The sequence below is a fragment of the Ovis canadensis genome, chromosome 22 (assembly GCF_042477335.2).
Source record: "Ovis canadensis isolate MfBH-ARS-UI-01 breed Bighorn chromosome 22, ARS-UI_OviCan_v2, whole genome shotgun sequence".
In the NCBI taxonomy this organism is placed as follows: Eukaryota; Metazoa; Chordata; class Mammalia; order Artiodactyla; family Bovidae; genus Ovis; species Ovis canadensis.
In genome coordinates this window covers 37,725,381-37,743,598 of record NC_091266.1, presented here as the reverse complement: position 1 = coordinate 37,743,598, position 18,218 = coordinate 37,725,381, and the positions used below count along the sequence as shown (strand labels likewise).

The 18,218-nt window shown below is 37.5% G+C and overlaps 1 protein-coding gene and 1 pseudogene across 14 annotated transcripts in view; both read right to left on the bottom strand.

The window, feature by feature from the left end:
* The window catches only part of BTRC (beta-transducin repeat containing E3 ubiquitin protein ligase), a 182,163-nt gene that overhangs the window by 19,446 nt on the left and 144,499 nt on the right, over window positions 1-18,218 (bottom strand). For all 14 annotated transcript variants that reach the window (XM_069566931.1, XM_069566933.1, XM_069566934.1 and 11 more), the window contains 2 exons: window positions 8,844-9,075; window positions 2,971-3,157 (listed from right to left, as the gene is read on the bottom strand). In XM_069566931.1, the coding sequence (XP_069423032.1) occupies window positions 2,971-3,157; window positions 8,844-9,075 (419 nt within the window). The remainder of the gene's footprint in view (window positions 1-2,970; window positions 3,158-8,843; window positions 9,076-18,218) is intronic.
* On the bottom strand, window positions 13,790-14,478 carry LOC138427504 (large ribosomal subunit protein uL6 pseudogene; annotated as a pseudogene).

Below are 18,218 nucleotides of genomic sequence, written 5' to 3'. Positions count from 1 at the left end.
CCCCCCCCCCAAAATCTGGTTAATAATTACAATTTAATAGTTTCAATGTCGACATCCTTTAATGAGGTTAAGAATAACTATATTCATTTGGCAGGTGAAGAAATCAAATGTCAGGGAAGCTAAGCAACTTGTCCAAGGTCACACAGCTAATGAGAAGACCTAGGATTTGAATCTAAGTCTGACTTCAGAGGTCACACTCTTAACTACTGTATTGTCTCTCAAAGCTCACCATTCCTCATTCTTATTTTCTTTTTAGCCTCTGGCAATTGCATACAGGGACCCCAGGATTTTTTTTTAATATACGATGAAACTCCTCTACATTCTCAGGAAAGAGAAATCCTGTAAACCTCTGATCTCATTTTCTATCCCACTGTATTTATCTTGCCATGCTAAAGCATCTGACTTTCTTCAAGTTAAAGGTGCTACAAAAAAGGATGGCTAAATGTTGAAAACTGGTTGTTCAGTCTATATCTATTTTATAAGTCAAAACCTTTCACGATGGAAGCTCTCTGACAACAGGGACCACTTCTATGTGAAATGCCTAGTACTTTTAAGAGTGTGAGAACATGATAAATGCTAAATATTAAATTCAGAATGTTATCATAAAATGTGATCTGCTGATTAAGAAAATGGACTTATCCCAAGTGGTCTTTTATTACACTTTTAAGAGTTACCATTACTAAGCGGAGAGAGCATCTTCAGTATTATTCAAGAGAGAAAATAAGAGTTCACGTCCTAGGGGGAGACTGTCAAATTTATCTAGATATAAAATACAACTGTAGAGTAGAAATTAAACTCAAAGCTTTTTTAGAAAACTGTATTTATTTATTTTTGGTTGAAGGAAATGGAAGAAGTTTTCAAAGACAGCATTTGGGGAGAGGCAATATAACAGAAAGGCTTTATTGACAAAGGAGGCTTAGTAAGACAACTTGCAAGAGAAAAATGAAAAAGTGATTAGAGACTATTGTTGTTTTTTTTTTCAGACTATTGTTTTTTAAAGTGAGGAAGAACTACTAACACAAGAAGAAAGGCAACACGTAAACATCAGCAGCCACATACTGTCAAGGGGATAATAGAGGCAGTCTTCATGGGGTGAACAAATATTTGAAATCTCAGGGATCTATATCAAGCTAAGGTGATATATATGGCCAAAGACAAAGGAATACAGTCAGAACTCTAAAGGATACTCAAAAGAGTAGGAATGGGTTTCTGTGGTTGAAGAGATAGGAGAAAGAGTGATAATTAGTGCTGATCCTAAATTATTTCTCAGCTATACCTTCATTTACATACCCTTTTAAAAGGCCAAGAAGCCACCTGTTCAATGATCTTTTTTTTTTCTTCTGTGTAACTAACATAAGAGATCTTTAACCCTCTTTAAGGGTTTAAACCCTCTTTTAGGGTTTAATTAACCCTAAGCATAATTCTGAAGCTTTTTATCTTTGGTATTTTCATACATATCTGTCAAGATTTGCCCATCTACTTCTTACTCTCCCTGACTTCAAAAAGAGACTGTAAAGTCTCAACATCTGATAAAAGTTTATTGTCATTTACAGTCCAAATGGGAACAAAGTACATTTTAACAGGGAACAAAACCTTTATAAGCTATGAGAATGCATCTCTACAAGTGAAATTTTGGGTCAGAAGTTATTTGGAGAAGATTTTCTTTTCTTTCCCCCACCCCTCGAAGGGTAGAGGAATATTCCTAGTTGCCCTAAAATTTTCCCAAGTAAGCAACTGGTTCCTTTCTAAGGCTAGTCCTGACATGCTTAAAAAAATGATAGACTTTGAATGGCATATACCTATATAGTCTTTTACTTTATTATACAATATAGTTTATTTCCAAAGTATGAATTAAGTTATCAAAGATAAGGTTTCCATTCTTCCATACAGTGAAATAAGTGAAAGTAAGAGAAACATACTTGGGAAGGAGAAATAATAATATATTTTCATTTATGCAATTTTTTATAGCCAAAAATTCCCTGGTATTTGCCTCCTAATTTAATTGAATTTGGGAGAAATTTTAAAACCTTCTAATAGCCAGAATGACAGAAATCTCTTGAATTACTTGGTATAATATTTGGAGGTCATTATATTTATTGTACATTAATGAATTTAAAAGATGCAAAAAAAGGGAGCCAACTATACTTTTATGAAAAATTGTTAAGAAAAGCTGATTCTCCATTCTTAACTGTTCTGTATCTCTTCATGATCCAAGATAAACAACTCATGAAATTAATTGCTCAGGATATCACTGAGCATACACATGCCTGCTGGTGCATCACTATCAACTAAAATAGTTAATATGTCACCACCTTTATTTTATTTATGAAGTATTCACACCCAACTTTTTAAAAATGACATTATAGAGAATCATCCAAGAGAAAATTATATATAGAAGACATCTTCCAGAAGTTCTAAAGAAATGGTACCATTACATTAAAAGAACAAGAACAAAACTGGGGAATTCTGTTGCTCTCAGGCTGGTAACTACATAATGTCTTACAGGATTCAGGATTAAGCAGTAAAAAATCTTGAGAAAATTTAAGAGTCTTAAAAAGAAACAATGATTTATACTAAATTCCAATTTCTTCTCTTTCTGAAGGCTTGAGTTCTTATTCTAGTTGGGCATAAAAATAATTTTGATTACAAAGTTGATAGAATACCACAGGCAAAGGCTAAAGGCAAAAAAATCTGAAAAAGAAAACAGTCAAAGAGGAGAGCTGGTAGTTTTTTTTTTTAATCGTTTCTTGCAAAGCAGCATTAACACATTATTATATCACTTATGAGTGACTGGTCAAAAGAAAAACTGCCAAGTACATGAACAACTATTTAACACTTTTTGCTATAAAAGAGCAAAATCAGTGTATCAAAAGATAAGTGGTCTTGCTGGTTCCCAATAATACTGTATTCCGTAGAGTGAAAGGCCAGATCCTGTAGCTCTCTAAAGAGTAAGAATGTTAAAAGGCTCACCAGCCTCTTCGTTCTGCCAGGCCTCTCCACAGAGAATCTGTCCTGACCATCCTTTCGATGAGCTTCTTCCATAACATGCCATCAGATGTCACTCGGTACCATTCTTTGCACACAAGTTCAGCAGCACATAGTGATCTGGCATCCAAGTATGACAGGATGTTCTCAGCAATGTGATCTAAACCCCGAGCTTTTGGTGGGGAGAGGAGGCAAAGAAAAAAAAAGACATGGATGGTGGTGAATGATTTTTTTTTTTTTAAACAGAAAGTCCTTTAAACAGGAACAGCATTTATTCTGCTATGAAGGCACATCACTGTCCCTAGTGTGGTCCAGTTTCTTTTTCAAACAGACTTGGCTAAAATGAGTGTCAATAATTTTTCTATAAGGTTACAGAAATGAACAGTATTTTCCATCTTCCTTTAGATAAGGAAGTGAAAACTAACAACCAGCAAACCCCCCAAGACATTAAAAATAAAAAGGATTCCAGAAAACAATTCACATCTATCTATATGGATTTCAGCACTAGGGGATGTTCTATGGATGGTATCTCAAACTCTGTGATTCAGACCCCCCCATCTCTACCCCAATTCTTTATATTAGGTCCATTTCTCATTCTGTTTCTATTACTGCTGCAGTTCCAAAGCTGTTCAGTAAAAGAAATATCCTTTAAATGTACTGTGGGAGAGGCACTAAGTCAGAATGTTCTGGACTATAGAATTCTGGGCATGCAGAAAGGAGAGAAAAAGAAAATACAGGTTGGTATAGGAACATCCCAAGAGGAATGACCGAGAGGTATATCCAAGTTCGAGTTTAATTTTAGATGTTTAAAAAGTATATTTGAGAACAGTTGCTGCTATAAAGCCTAAATGACAGTTGGCCCAAAAAAAAAAAAAAAAAATCCCAGACCAATAGACAACTTAGAAATTTCAGAGACGGTTTTTGTAGGATATACAGAGAAAAACAGGGGAAGCAGATCTTGGATTGTGTAAACTGGGTGGGCTTCCCAATTAAAATTCTCTATTACCCAAATCTATACTGGGGCCTCAGAAGAACAGATCCCATAAAATAGGATGTTCATATTAATAGAACTTTTGGCTGCTGTTCTAATTCACAGTGAGAGAAAAAATATTCAAAGTCATTTCTCTTTAAGGTAACATATCAGAGATTTGCTAAAGACTTATATAGTGCAGAAAGATTCTGTGATACTCTGATTACCTTAGGCACAAACTTAACAAGCAAGAGAGATAATATCACATTTCATTTTGTTTCCTTCCCCTGAATCATACAAAGATACATTTGGATGCCATTAGCAACAATCTAAATGTGCTTAAACATTATTTTAATTATAAAAATTATATGGATGTCAGTCACATTCTTCAACAGATTTGGAAAAGAAAGCATTAAATGGATCTTGTTTGGCTGGCATCACATGTTCATATTTAAGCACAAGCAGATGGAGGCATTCATCACCTAATTCTTATTAAAGAAACATGACTATAAGTCAATTAAAGATATAATAATTAGTTCATCATACATAATACAGTAATGGTTCAATTTATTGAACTTTTCTATACTATCAGAAGTTCCCAAAATGCATTCCTGTGTTTTTAGTGGCTAGCATCAAATTGCTCCTGATCTTTCACTATGTCCCTGTAATAAGTCTTTGGAAGTAATTTCACCTAACACTCCAAACAAACCCATTACATTAATGGATTACAGGCATTTTTTGAAGTAGTTTGGTTTACTAAATGTAGCCAGATGGTGTAGGTTCATAAGCTAAAGTGCCCATAAAGCATTAGACTGATGATTTAGTATCTTATAAAGTGGTCAGCAGATATACATCAGAGATCAGTATTAGGCAAAGAATACACAAGTCTAATCATCTCCTGTTCAATTCTTAGTGGTATATGCTAGAGATTGTAACATGTCTCAGTGATTGGGGAGAGCACAATAATGAGGTACACACAGATTGCACAAAGAAAACTGCTTGCCTATGGCTAAAATAAAATCCAATGAGTGAAGAATGGGCAGAAATCTATTCTACTTAACAGAAGATGTAAGTACAAATTCAACTTAAAAATGTTTATTTCAAAGATATAAATAGGCATTTCTTTTGTTTTAAAGGGCAATTTAAATTCCAATTTTGGAAAAACAAATTTTTAAAAAGATATAATTGGCAAAGATTAAACAAAGTGGTAAAATGCAGTTTGAGAGAGGGTTTAAGTTGGTATAGTTTTCTTAGAGGATAGTTTAGCACATGTATTAGAAGCCTTAAAAATGTTCATAGTTCTTTAATATAGGAATCCCACTTCTGGTATTTTTTTTTCTAGGATGCCCAAAAGATGAATAAGAATGTCCACTACTGCTGCTGTGGCTGCTAGGTCGCCTCAGTCACGTCTGACTTTGTGCGACCCCATAGACGGCAGCCCACCACGCTTCTCTGTCCCTGGGATTCTCCAGGCAAGAATACTGGAGTGGGTTGCCATTTCCTTCTCCAATGCATGCATGGATGCTAAGTTGCTTCAGTTATGTCTAACACTGTGCGATCCCATAGACAGCAGCCCACTAGGCTCCTCTGTCCCTGGGATTCTCCAGGCAAGAATACCACCACAGCATAGTTTATAATGGAAAAAACATTTTAAACTACCTAAATGCTCTGAAATCAGATTGATTATATTCTTTGCAGCCAAAGATGGAGAAGCTCTATACAGTCAGCAAAAACAAGACCAGGAGCTGACTGTGGCTCAGACCATGAACTCCTTATTGCCAAATTCAGACTGAAATTGAAGAAAGTAGGGAAAACCACTAAACTATTCGGGTATGATCTAAATCAGATCCCTTATGACTATACAGTGGAAGTGAGAAACAGATTTCAGGGACTAGATCTGATAGAGTGCCTGATGAACTATGGACGGAGGTTCGTGACATTGTACAGGAGACAGGAATCAAGACCATTCTTAAGAAAAAGAAATGCAAAAAAGCAAAATGGCTGTCTGAGGAGGCCTTACAAATTGCTGTGAAAAGAAGAGAAGCAAAAAGCAAAGGAGAAAAGGAAAGATATACCCATTTGAATGCAGAGTTGCAAAGAATAGCAAGAAGAGATAAAAAAGCCTTCCTTAGGGATCAATGCAAAGAAACAGAGGAAAACAACAGAATGGGAAACACTAGAGATCTCTTCAAGAAAATTAGAGATACCAAGGGAATATTTTACGCAAAGATGGGCTCAATAAAGGACAGAAATGGTAGGGACCTAAAAGAAGCAGAAGATATTAAGAAGTGGAGGCAGGAATAAAAAAAGAACTGTACAAAAAAGATCTTCAAGACCCGGATGATCATGATGGTATGATCACTCACCTAGAGCCAGACATCCTGGAATGCGAAATCAAGTAGGCATTAAAAGCATCACTACGAACAAAGCTAGTGGAGGTGATGGAATTCCAATTGAGCTATTTCAAATCCTGGAAGATGATGCTGTGAAAGTGCTGCACTCTATATGCCAGCAAATTTGGAAAAGTCAGCAGTGGCCACAGGACTGGAAAAGGTCAGTTTTCATTCCAATCCCAAAGAATGCTCAAACTACCACAGAATTGCACTCATCTCACATGCTAGTAAAGTAATGCTCAAAATTCTCCAAGCCAGGCTTCAGCAATACGTGAACCGTGAACTTCCAGATGTTCAAGCTGGTTTTAGAAAAGGCAGAGGAACCAGAGATCAAAATGCCAAAATCTGCTGGATCATGGAAAAAGCAAGAGAGTTCCAGAAAAACATCTCTTTCTGCTTTATTGACTATGCCAAAGCCTTTGACTGTGTGGATCACTATAAACTGTGGAAAATTCTGAAAGAGATGGGAATTCCAGACTATCTGACCTGCCTCTTGAGAAATCTGTATGCAGGTTAGGAAGCAACAGTTAGAACTGGACATGGAACAACAGACTGGTTCCAAATTGGAAAAGGAGTACGTTGAGGCTGTATATTGTTACCCTGCTTACTTAACTTCTATGCAGAGTACATCATGAGAAACGCCGGGCTGGAAGAAGTACAAGCTGGAATCAAGATTGCCAGGAGAAATATCAATAACCTCAGATATGCAGATGACACCACCCTTATGGCAGAAAGTGAAGAGGAACTAAAAAGCCTCTTGATGAAAGTGAAAGAGGAGAGTGAAAAAGTTGGCTTAAGATCATGGCATCCGGTCCCATCACTTCATGGCAAATAGATGGGGAAACAATGGAAACAGTGGCTGACTTTATTTTTCTGGGTTCCAAGATCACTGCAGATGGTGATTGCAGCCATGAAATTAAAAGACACTTACTCCTTGGAAGGAAAGTTATGACCAACCTACACAGCATATTAAAAAGTAGAAACATTACTTTGCCAACAAAGGTCCGTCTAGTCAAGGCTATTGGTTTTTCCAGTGGTTATGTATGGATGTGAGAGTTGGACTATAAAGAAAGCTAAGCGCAGAAGAATGATGCTTTTGAACTGTGGTGTTGGAGAAGACTCTTGAGAATCCCTTGGACTGCAAGGAGATCCAACCAGTCCATCCTAAAGGATATTAGTCCTGGGTGTTCATTGGAAGGACTGATGTTGAAACTGATACTCCAACACTTTGGCCACCTGATGCAAAGAGCTGACTCATTGGAAAAGACCCTGATGCTGGGAAGGATTGAGGGAAGGAGGAGAAGTGGACAACAGAGGATGAGATAGTTGGATGGCATCACCAACTCAATGGACATGGGTTTGGGTGGACTGCGGGAGTTGGTGACGGACAGGGAGGCCTGGCGTGCTGTGGTTCATAGGGTCGAAAAGAGTTGGACACGACTGAGTGACTGAACTGAACTGCTCAGTAAAGGGTTTAAATAATATGTGTTTCAACCATCATAAATAATATACATGACTATAAAAATTTGTTTTTTAAAAGAACCAACACTTAGGAAAACACATTAAGAGAATATAGTAAGAATAAAAATGTTGCAAACACTTATGAGGGAAATATATACACCTAGGAAAAATATTAAGAACACACTAGTAGTTCTCTCTGAATGGCAGGGTTCTGGAAAATGTTTTTACTTTTTAAACATTTTTGAATTTTCTAAATTTCCAGTAAGTGCTATAATCAGGAAACATCTGAAAAAAAAGATACGACTATATTTTAGAAATTCACTCATTTTTGTACTACTTTTTTAAAAAAACAGACTTTTAACATGGGTGAGAACCTTATATTTTCCTGATACATCATTTTCCCCAAATACTGATGCCCACGGAGTATCCCAGATCACCATTAAGCATTCAGTGAAACAACCACAGCACTTTCAAAAGTGTGTGTGTGTGTGTATGCACAAATACATTTTAAAAAACATACAATAAAAAATATGCAATAGTTTATAACAGCTATTTAGTTACTAAGCAGTGAGATTGTAAAGCCTGGAATTTACATACTTAATATCACAACAAGGCTCCTGAGATACACTTCTTTCTAAAATATTCGATAAAAAATGCTTCTTATTCATTCATACAAAGTAAATATTCTGTTGATAAATTCCCAAAGAAATTCAAATATGTTAACATACCTTAAAACTAAGACACTATAAAAGACACATCTCAAACCAGATAATACCTCAGAAAAGATGTTATTTAAACCTACATGTGAGTAAAAATAGGGTGAATAGAGACAGGGAGAAGAGAGGGGAAAAAGGAGTCTCTTTTAAGAGTTGGATTTTTTTGTACTTATATCCCAAGAAGGTACTATTAAAATAGTTCATAAAAATCAAGCCAACAAAGATTTTTTAAATAGAAACAGAACTGAAGATTCAGTATGATTACTAGTGTAACATCTTTCAGGCAAATTAACGCCTTACAAACACCTGTACACATACCTGGCAGAGCAGTTATGAAATCCCTCTGCAACATAGGTTTAAGATATGAGTTTATGTGCCCATGTTGGTAATGACACATTTGGGATATAAGATGTTCCACAAATTCCACTTGATCGGATTCTGACCACTGCTCAAAATATTTGACACACAGTTCCTTCTCCTTCTCATAGCTTGCTGAGAGTTTCCGCTGCTTGGGCACAATCATACTGGACGTGCCATTGGCAAGTTTTGTCTGCAGAAGAGGTGGATTGAAAGAAACATATAACAGTCAGTATTGAAATAAGGGAAATTATATGATTTTCCAGTCTGGCATGCTATGTTATGTTTGTCTGTTTGATGGAACTCACTCTGTTATTTTATTAGTAACTGGATGTTTGCAAACAGCAATTATATGGAAAAAGCCACAGAAATAACCACAGTAAATTGGCAAATCAGGAATACTGTTGGATGACAAGGCATCCATTTCCAAAAGTTCATAGGAAAACATTATTTGGAGATATACAGATGAAAACCAATGAAAGCATGTTATGACTAGCAAGCAAAAAAGCTAATTGGCTTTTTCTTGTATATACCTGTTAGTGTGCATTTATACAATTACTTACTCACAACTTATTTTTTAATAGTTAAGTAAGAAATCCTCCATGCAAAGAAAAGCCAATGAATAATTTGAGACCCCGGTACCTTTAGAGATAAAGCTTAAATAACATCAATGCTCAATATACCCTTTTCTTTTCCCCACTCCTCCCAAATCCTGTTGTCATCAAAATTATATGCCATAAAGTCTTTAATATTAACTGGTTCATTCAATAAATGTTAATTGAGCATCTATAATGTTCTAAACACTGTCCCAGGTGCTAGGAATACAACACTTAACAAAAATAACATAGTTTCTACCACCAATAACTCACATTATAGTAGGTATAGCAAGCTAAAAATATAAGAAAATGGTGACCTCAATCCTACAAAGGCAAGGAGCTGAATTTGCCATCAACGAGCTGAGATTTCTTTCCCTAAATGAGAACTCAACTCAGACCAACACATTGCTTTCAGCCTTGTGATACTCCGAGCAGAGAACCCAGTCTTGCTATATCAGATTTCTGACCTAGAGAACAGTGAGCTAATGAACAGGTATTATTTTAAATTGTTAAGTTTGTGGTAATTTGTTATGTAGCACTTAAAAAAAACACAATGTAACAATTTGGTTACAAAGGACTCCCTCCCTCCCTGAACATGAATTCTGTTTTTCCTCAGTAGTTTGTCTCAGCCTTTGAGTCTGGGCTTTGACTAAAAGAATGAGGAGAAAGTAACATTCTGGGACTTCTGGGCTTAGGCAACTTCTGCTTACTCTGCCTTAGACCCTTGAGCCATTATGTAAAAAACTGCGGCTTCTCTCCTGGAGAGGATGAGAAGCTATGCAGGAAGAGATCACATGGAGAAGCACCTAGAAGCCTGAGCATTATATGATCTGAAATCTTTTAAAAGGATCATTGCTATGTGGAGAACAGGCTGTAGAGGACATGAATAGAAATCAGGAGACTAATTAATTACCTGGCTACTTCACAGTAATCCACAGAAGAGACAACAATCTTTTGGACTATGGACTATGTGGTAGCTATAGATGTGGTGAGAAATAACTGGGATTCAATGCATATTTTGAAGGCAGAGTCAAGTGAATTTGCTGATCAACTGGACATATAGGGTATGAGGTTGGGGTGGGGGGAGAGACAAAGGTTATATTCAAGTTTGAAGCTGGGGAACACTAGGAGAAGATTCAGAAATCAACTGAAAATTTTGCTACTCTAAAGAAAGTTGATTTTCTTTAGAGGATAACCACAAAGTGGCAGGTACAGCTAGATACTTATACTTTTCAAACTAACTTGATGGATCTTTGGCATATTTGTCTGAAGAAGTCCCAATGTGGCAAGAAGACCTGAGTTACTATGGAGTTCTTGCCATATTGAATGTGCCATCAAACTGTACCAAATTTGGATAATCAACTTCTGCTATTAAAGGCACAGCCTTGGTTTAATTTCTACAGGTTAACTCCTACACATAGGCCTCTTTACAAATGATTCTCAATACATAGATGAAAGTATATTTCCTTTTTGGGGGGGTCTAGATTATATTACTGATACATTTTAATAACCACAAAGAACCACCACAGATTCTAGAAGCTGTCTGTCTGTGCTTAAATAAACATCTCCTGTAGCATCTGTTTTATTTTTAAATTTATTTATTAAAAAAAATTTTTTTTAATTGGGATGCAGCCAGTTAACAATACTGTGATAGTTCTATATTTTCAAGAATGGCATTAGCAGGATTTCCCTGGTGGTTAAGTGGTTAAGACTCCACATTCCCAATGCAAGGGGCCCAGGTTGGATCTCTGGTCAGGGAACTAGATACTACATGTTGCAACTAAGAGTTCCCATGCCACAACTAAAGATACTATACACTGCAACAAAGATTAAACATCTTTGAGTGCCACAACTAAGGCCCAGCCCAGCCAAATAAACAGAAAAAAAATTTTTTTTAAAAAGGAATGAAAAAAAAAAAAAAAGGAATGGCATGAGCCATTCTATTTATACAGAAGGAACAGACACTATGAACAGCAAGCCCTGGTATAGACAGAGCTGGATGTTTTCTAGCATAAATACCATTTTCATCTATGATATAAGACCAAAAATGATTAATAAGAACCTTGTTGGAAACAGGCATTGGGGGACTTCTGGGCTGTTTTGTGTAGGCTATTCGTGTGCATCTCGGAAAAGGAAAACTTGTGAAATATGGAGTAAGAGTTTGAAAGCTAATAAACAGGTGGGTTTGCAAGCTTGACCAAACACCACTTCTCATTCCAACAACCAAAACTTCTCATCATCTTTTATATATTTGTCTTTTAAAGGGAGAAACAGACTGGAGTTGGATGCCAGAGTACTGTATCCTGGATAAAGACCAGAAATGTCAGTCACAGAGAACAATAATCAGAAAGGTAATGAAAGTGTTCTGTTTATACTGTAAACAAACCAGATATTACTAAAATAATGGGATTCATGCTTTGATCAGTGGCTATTAGACTATTAACAGATACAAGTGTTGAAGATTTTCACAAATTGATTATCCCACTGCAGGAGTTAAAGTTCAGTCAAGACTTTCTCATACTTTCAATGACTCAATCATAAATGGGAGTTAAAACACTATTAGAAATGAAGCATAAACTGAGAGTTCATGTATTTGCAAACTGTCCACTGGTAATACACTCTAGTCACCACCCCTTAAAACAGAGTATTTCACTGCAGGCAGAAAGACATACACCTTAGACCCATTATTACTTCAAATGAGTTACCCTTTACCACTATACCATACCACATTATTTTAAGAGCACTGGTCTTAGAGTAGAAAGACCTGGCTTCAATTTAGCTCCTCAATTACCAGTTATGTAACATAAAATAAATAACTTGATTTTTCTCTGAGTCTCTGTTTCACTCATCCGTAAAATGGGGCTAATTACAGAATCTATTCCACTGGGATTTTGTGAAGATCAAAATAATCTAAGAAAAGTATGCTTAGCTTACCACATGGCACAGAGTAAAGTGCTCAGTAAACAGACACTCTTCATGAATTTATGACACTGCTGGAGTTATGCTTTCTTTCTCTTTTTTGAAAATATATCATTCTATTTCACTGGGTAGTATATCTTTTCTATTTTAATTTTTAATGAAGTATAATATATAATATACATAAAAGTACATAATCTTAAGTATATAGCTTGATGAATTTCCACAAGGTGAGCATACTGTGTAACTAGTGCCTTGGTCACAAACTCTGCCTTGTGCTCCTTTTTTCAAGTCACTAGCCCTCGAAGGGTAGCCACTATACTAATTTCATTAAAATATATATATTAAAAAAAACTGCCTATACAATTTACAGTAGCATCAAAAAACGTGTAATTCTCAGGAATAAATCTGACAACATACGTGTTGCTGCTGCTGCTGTTCAGTCGCTCAGTTGTGTCCAACTCTTTGCAACCCCATGAACTGGAGCAAGCTTCCCTGTCCTTCACTGTCTCCTGGAGTTTGCTCTAACTCATGTCGCAAAGAGTCAGACACGACTGATCGACTGAACTGAACTGAATGTCCATTGAATCAGTGATGCCATCCAACCATCTCATCCTCTGTTGTCCCCTTCTCCTCCTGCCTTCAACCTATCCCAGCATCAGGGTCTTTTCCAAGGAGTCGGCTCTTTGCATCAGCTTCAGCATCGGTCCTTCCAATGAATATTCAGGGTGGATTCCTTTAGGACTGACTGGTTTGATCTCTGCTATCCAAGGGACTCTCAAGAGTCTTCTCCAACATTACAGTTTAAAAGCATCAATTCTTCAGTGCTCTGCCTTCTTTATGGTCCAACTCTCACATCTGTACATGACTACCGGAAAAACAGTAACTTTGATGATATGGACCTTTGTCAGCAAAGTAATGTCTCTGCTTTTTAATACATTGTCTAGGTTTCTCACAGCTTTTCTTCCAAGGAGCAAGCATCTTCTAATTTCATAGTTGCAGTCACTATCTGCAGTGATTTTGAAGCCCAAGAAAATAAAACTCTGTTACTATTTCCATTGTTTTCCCATCTATTCACCAGAAAGTGATGGGACTGGATGCCAGTATTCTGAATGCTGAGTTTTAAGCCTGCTTTTTCACTTTCTTTTTTCACCTTCATCAAGAGGCTCTTTAGGTCCTCTTCGCTTTCTGCCATTAGGGTGGTATCATCTGCATATCTGAAGTTATTGCTCTTTCTCCCGTCAATCTTGATTCTAGCTTGAGCTTCATCTAGCCTGGCACTTCACATGATGTACTCTGCATATAAGTTAAATAAGTAGGGTGACAATATACAGCTTTGATGTCCTCTTTTCCCAATTTGAAACCAGTCAGTTGTTCCATGTCTGGTTCTAACTCTTTTTTTTTTTTTTTTTCAAATCAAGAATTTTTATTGCCTCTTTAAAATATCACAACTGAGTCCACAGAACCATCTCCCATCTTGTGGTTTCTGCAGCAGGATAACTGAGATCTTATTCATCAGCCTGCTGAACTGTTCCTTTTTCAGAAACATAGATACCATCCAAAAATTTTCTGATATCCTTGTTTTTAACTGTGGTGGCTTGCTGAATCAAAGCAGCTGAATTTGACACAAGTTCAATGTCATTTCCTTCAAGAATCAACTCATCTTTCTGGGCTTGAGATACTGAATAGGCAACCCCTGACCTCATTCAAACCCTGCGTATGTATTTTTCACCCCCTAAATTTTGGATTTCCAAAAGAGAACCATTCTCCTGAACAAGGTCGATGGGGAAGTGGGCATACACCAACCTCATCTTGTAATGGAAGCCCAGTGCAACACCCTTGATCATGTTCTGTACGCAACTACAGATTGTGCGAACAGTGGCCAGGTCCTTTCTGTTACCCCACCGTTTGTCAACATGGAGCCTCTTCTTTTTCTTTCCAAGGAGACTGAGCTCTAAACTGATGTGATTGAAGTCCCTCTGCAGGGTGCCGCTGGGGCCCTTCACAATAACTGTCCGTCCCTTCAAGGTAATGTCAACATTTTCTGGGATGTCGACAGTCTGATTGCTGAGAATGGTCTTCATTCTCACAGTTGATGTGGCAAAGAGTGGTTCTAACTCTTGCTTCTTGACCTCATACAAGTTTCTCAGAAGGCAAGTAAGGTGGTCTAGTATCCCTATCTCTTAAAGAATTTTCCATAGTTTGTTGTGATCCACACAGTCAAAGGCTTTAGTGTAGTAAATGAAGCAGATGTTTTTCTGGAATTCCCTTGCTTTTTCTATTATCCAACAAATGTTGGAAATTTGATCTCTGGTCCCTCTGCCTTTTCTAAATCCAGCTTGAATATCTGGAAGTTCTTGGTTCACATACTGTTGAAGCCTAGCTTGAAGAATTTTCAGCATGACATTGCTAGCATGTGAAATGAGAGCAACTGTGTGGTAATGCCACACAATTCTCTGCCAACATTCTCTGGCAATGCCCTTCTTTGGGATTGGAATGAAAACTGACCTTTTCCAGTCCTATGGCCACTGCTGAGTTTTCCAAAGTTGTTGACATAAAAGTACAACACTTCAACAGCATCATCTTTTAGGATCTTAAATAGCTCAGCTAGAATTCTGTCACCTCCGCTAGCTTTGCTCATAGTAATGCTTCCCACAGCCCACTTGACTTCACAATCCAGGATGTCCAGTTCTAGGTAAGTGACTACACAACTGTGGTTACCTGGGCCATTAAGACCTTTGTATAGTTCTGTGTATTCTTACTACCTGTTCTTAATGTCTTCTGTTTCTGTTAGGTCCTTACCATTTCTATCTTTATCATGCCTATTCTTGCATGAAATGTTCCCTTGACACCTCCAATTTTCTCAAAGAGATCTATAGTCTTTTCTATTCTACTGTTTTCCTCTATTTCTTTGCATTATTCATTTAAGAAGTCCTTCTTATCTCTCCCTGCTACTCTCTGGAACTCTGTATTCAGTTGAGTGTATCTTTCTCTTTCTCTTGCCTTTTACTTCTCTACTTTCCCCAGCTATTTTTAAAGCCTCCTGAGACAACCACTTTGCTTTCTTGCACTTCTTTTTGTCTGGGATAGTTTTGGTCACTGCCTCCTGTACAATATTATGAACCTTCGTCCACAGTTCTTCAGGCACTCTGTGTACCATATCTAATCCCATGAATCTATTCATCACCTCCACTGTATAATCATAAAGGATTTACTTTAGGTCATACCTGAAAGGCTTAGTGGTTTTCCCTACTTCCTTCAATTTAAGCCTGAATTCTGCAGGAAGGAGCTCATGATCTGAGTCACAGTCAGTTCCAGGTATTGTTTTTGCTGACTGTATAGAGCTTCTCCATCTTCTGCTGCAAAGAATATAATCATTCTGATTTTGGTACTAACTCTACTGACGTCCATGTGTACAGGCATCTCTTTTGCTGTTGGAAAAGGGTATTTGCTCTAACCAGTATGTTCTCTTCACAAAACTCTGTTGGCCTTTGCCCTGCTTCATTTTGTACTCCAAGGCCTAACTTGCCTGTTACTCTGGGTATCTCTTGACTTCCTACTTTTACATTCCAATCCCCAGGGATCAAAAGGACATCTTATTTTGTGTGTGTGTGTTAGTTCTAGACAGTGTTCTATGTCTTCATAGACTCAGTCAGCTTCAGTTTCTTCAGCATCAGTGGCTGGGGTATAGACTTGAGGATTACTATAATGTTGAATGGTTTGTCTTGGAAACAACTCTGAGATCATTCTGTCACTTTTGTGGCTGCACCCAAGTACTGCATTTCAGACTCTTTTGTTGACTATGAGGGTTACTCCATTTCTTCTAAAAGATTCTTGCCCACAGTAATAGATATACTGGTCATCTGAATTAAATTTGCCCATTTCCATCCATTAAAGCTCAGTTCAGTTCAGTTCAGTTGCTTAGTTGTGTCCGACTCTCTGTGACCCCATGGACTGCAGCACGCCAGGCTGCCCTGTCTGTCACCAACTCCCAGAGCTTGCTCAAACCCATGTCCATTGAGTCGGTGATGCCATCCAACCATCTCGTCCTCTGTTGTCCCCTCCTCCTCCTGCCTTCAATCTTTCCCAGCATCAGGGTCTTTTCTAATGAGTCAGCTCTTTGCATCAGGTGGCCCAAGTACTGAAGCTTCAGCTTCAGCATCAATCCTTTCAATTAATATTCAGGACTGATTTCCTTTAGGATTGACTAGTTTGATCTCCTTGCAGTCCAAGGGACTCTCAAGAGTCTTCTCCAAAACCACAGTTCAAAAGCATCAATTCTTCGGCATTCAGCTTTCATTATAGTTCACTGATTCCTAAAGATGTCAGTGTTCAATCTTGCCATCTCCTGCTTGACCACGTCCAATTTACCTTGATTCATGGACCTAACCTTCCAGGTTCCTTTGCGATACTGCTCTTTACAGCATCGGACTTTACTTTTACCACCAGATACCTCTACCACCATATACATCCACAACTGAGCATCATTTCCGTTTTCATCCAGCCACGTCATCTGGAGCTATTAATAATTGCCCTCTGCTCTTCCCCAGTAACATATTGGACACCTTTCCTGGGGGGCTCATCTTCTGGTGTCATATCTTTTTGCCTTTTTGTGCTGCCCATGGGGTTCTCCAGGCAAGAATACTGGAGTGGGGTTGCCATTTCCTCCTCCAGAGGAAATGTTTTGTCACAACTCTTCACTCTGACCCATCAGTCTCGGGTGTCCCTGCATGGCGTGGCTCATAGTTTCACTGAATTATGCAAGCCCCTTCACCAGGACAAGGCCGTGATCCATGAAGGGGACAAAGGAACAGTACTCAATGATAAAAGGAGCAAACTACAGATATACCAAATGACAAGGATGTATCTCAAAAACATGCTGAATGAAAGAAATAAGACACAAAAAGAGTATATACTTTATGTTTCTACTTATATGAAACTCTAGGAATAACAAACTAATTTATAATGATAAAAACAGAACAGTGGTTGCTTGGGACTAGATGTGGGGATGGGATTTATTGGGTAACGGCACCAGTAAAGTTTTGGATGGAATGAAAATGTTCTATAGATTGACTGTTACACAGGTGTATACATTCACCAAAATTCATAAAACTGATTATTTAAAATGAAAATAGACTTTTAAACTTCTAAGTATAGGGTATTCCTAAGGATAAATGCCATTGTAATATTAACTTAATTCATAACAAAGGTATTATATTTGTAGAGAATTCTGGAGATAAAGGCCTTTGTTATCAAGCTTCCTTTCTCTATCACTCTCCCTTACAGATTTTTCTACTAATGCCTAAAGTAAATGCAGCAAAATTTCAATTTGGGAACCTCAGAGAATCCACCAGGGTACAGTGAAAAAGTTCAATTATTAAAAAATCAAAAGGTTGTATATTAGAGTGGGAGAGAGGGTAATGGTTACTTGTGGCAATAGAATTGATTTGGCTTTCCCAGCAAAAGCCTGATGACTCAACCACTACTGTTCAAACGTCTAGGAAAGCTGACAAACAATCTCAGTTTAATGGTAACACTAACTTTCTGCCAACCCTGCACATCTCCTGTTCTGCTATTCTGTTTACAATGAACAGTTATCTCCAAAAGAAAGAAAGAAAGAAGCTGTCAGGTGACAAGCACACAAAATGAAAGGACTTAAGTATTTATATGACTCTTCTCAGCTTAGTCCTCAAAGGCCAAGGGCTAACATTTCCTTCCCTGAAAATATATTAAAGCATCACTTTCAAAATTACCATGAATTTCTCTGAAGCTTCTGCCTGGGCCAGGAAGGAAAAATACACACTTGCAGATACCAACTAGCCTA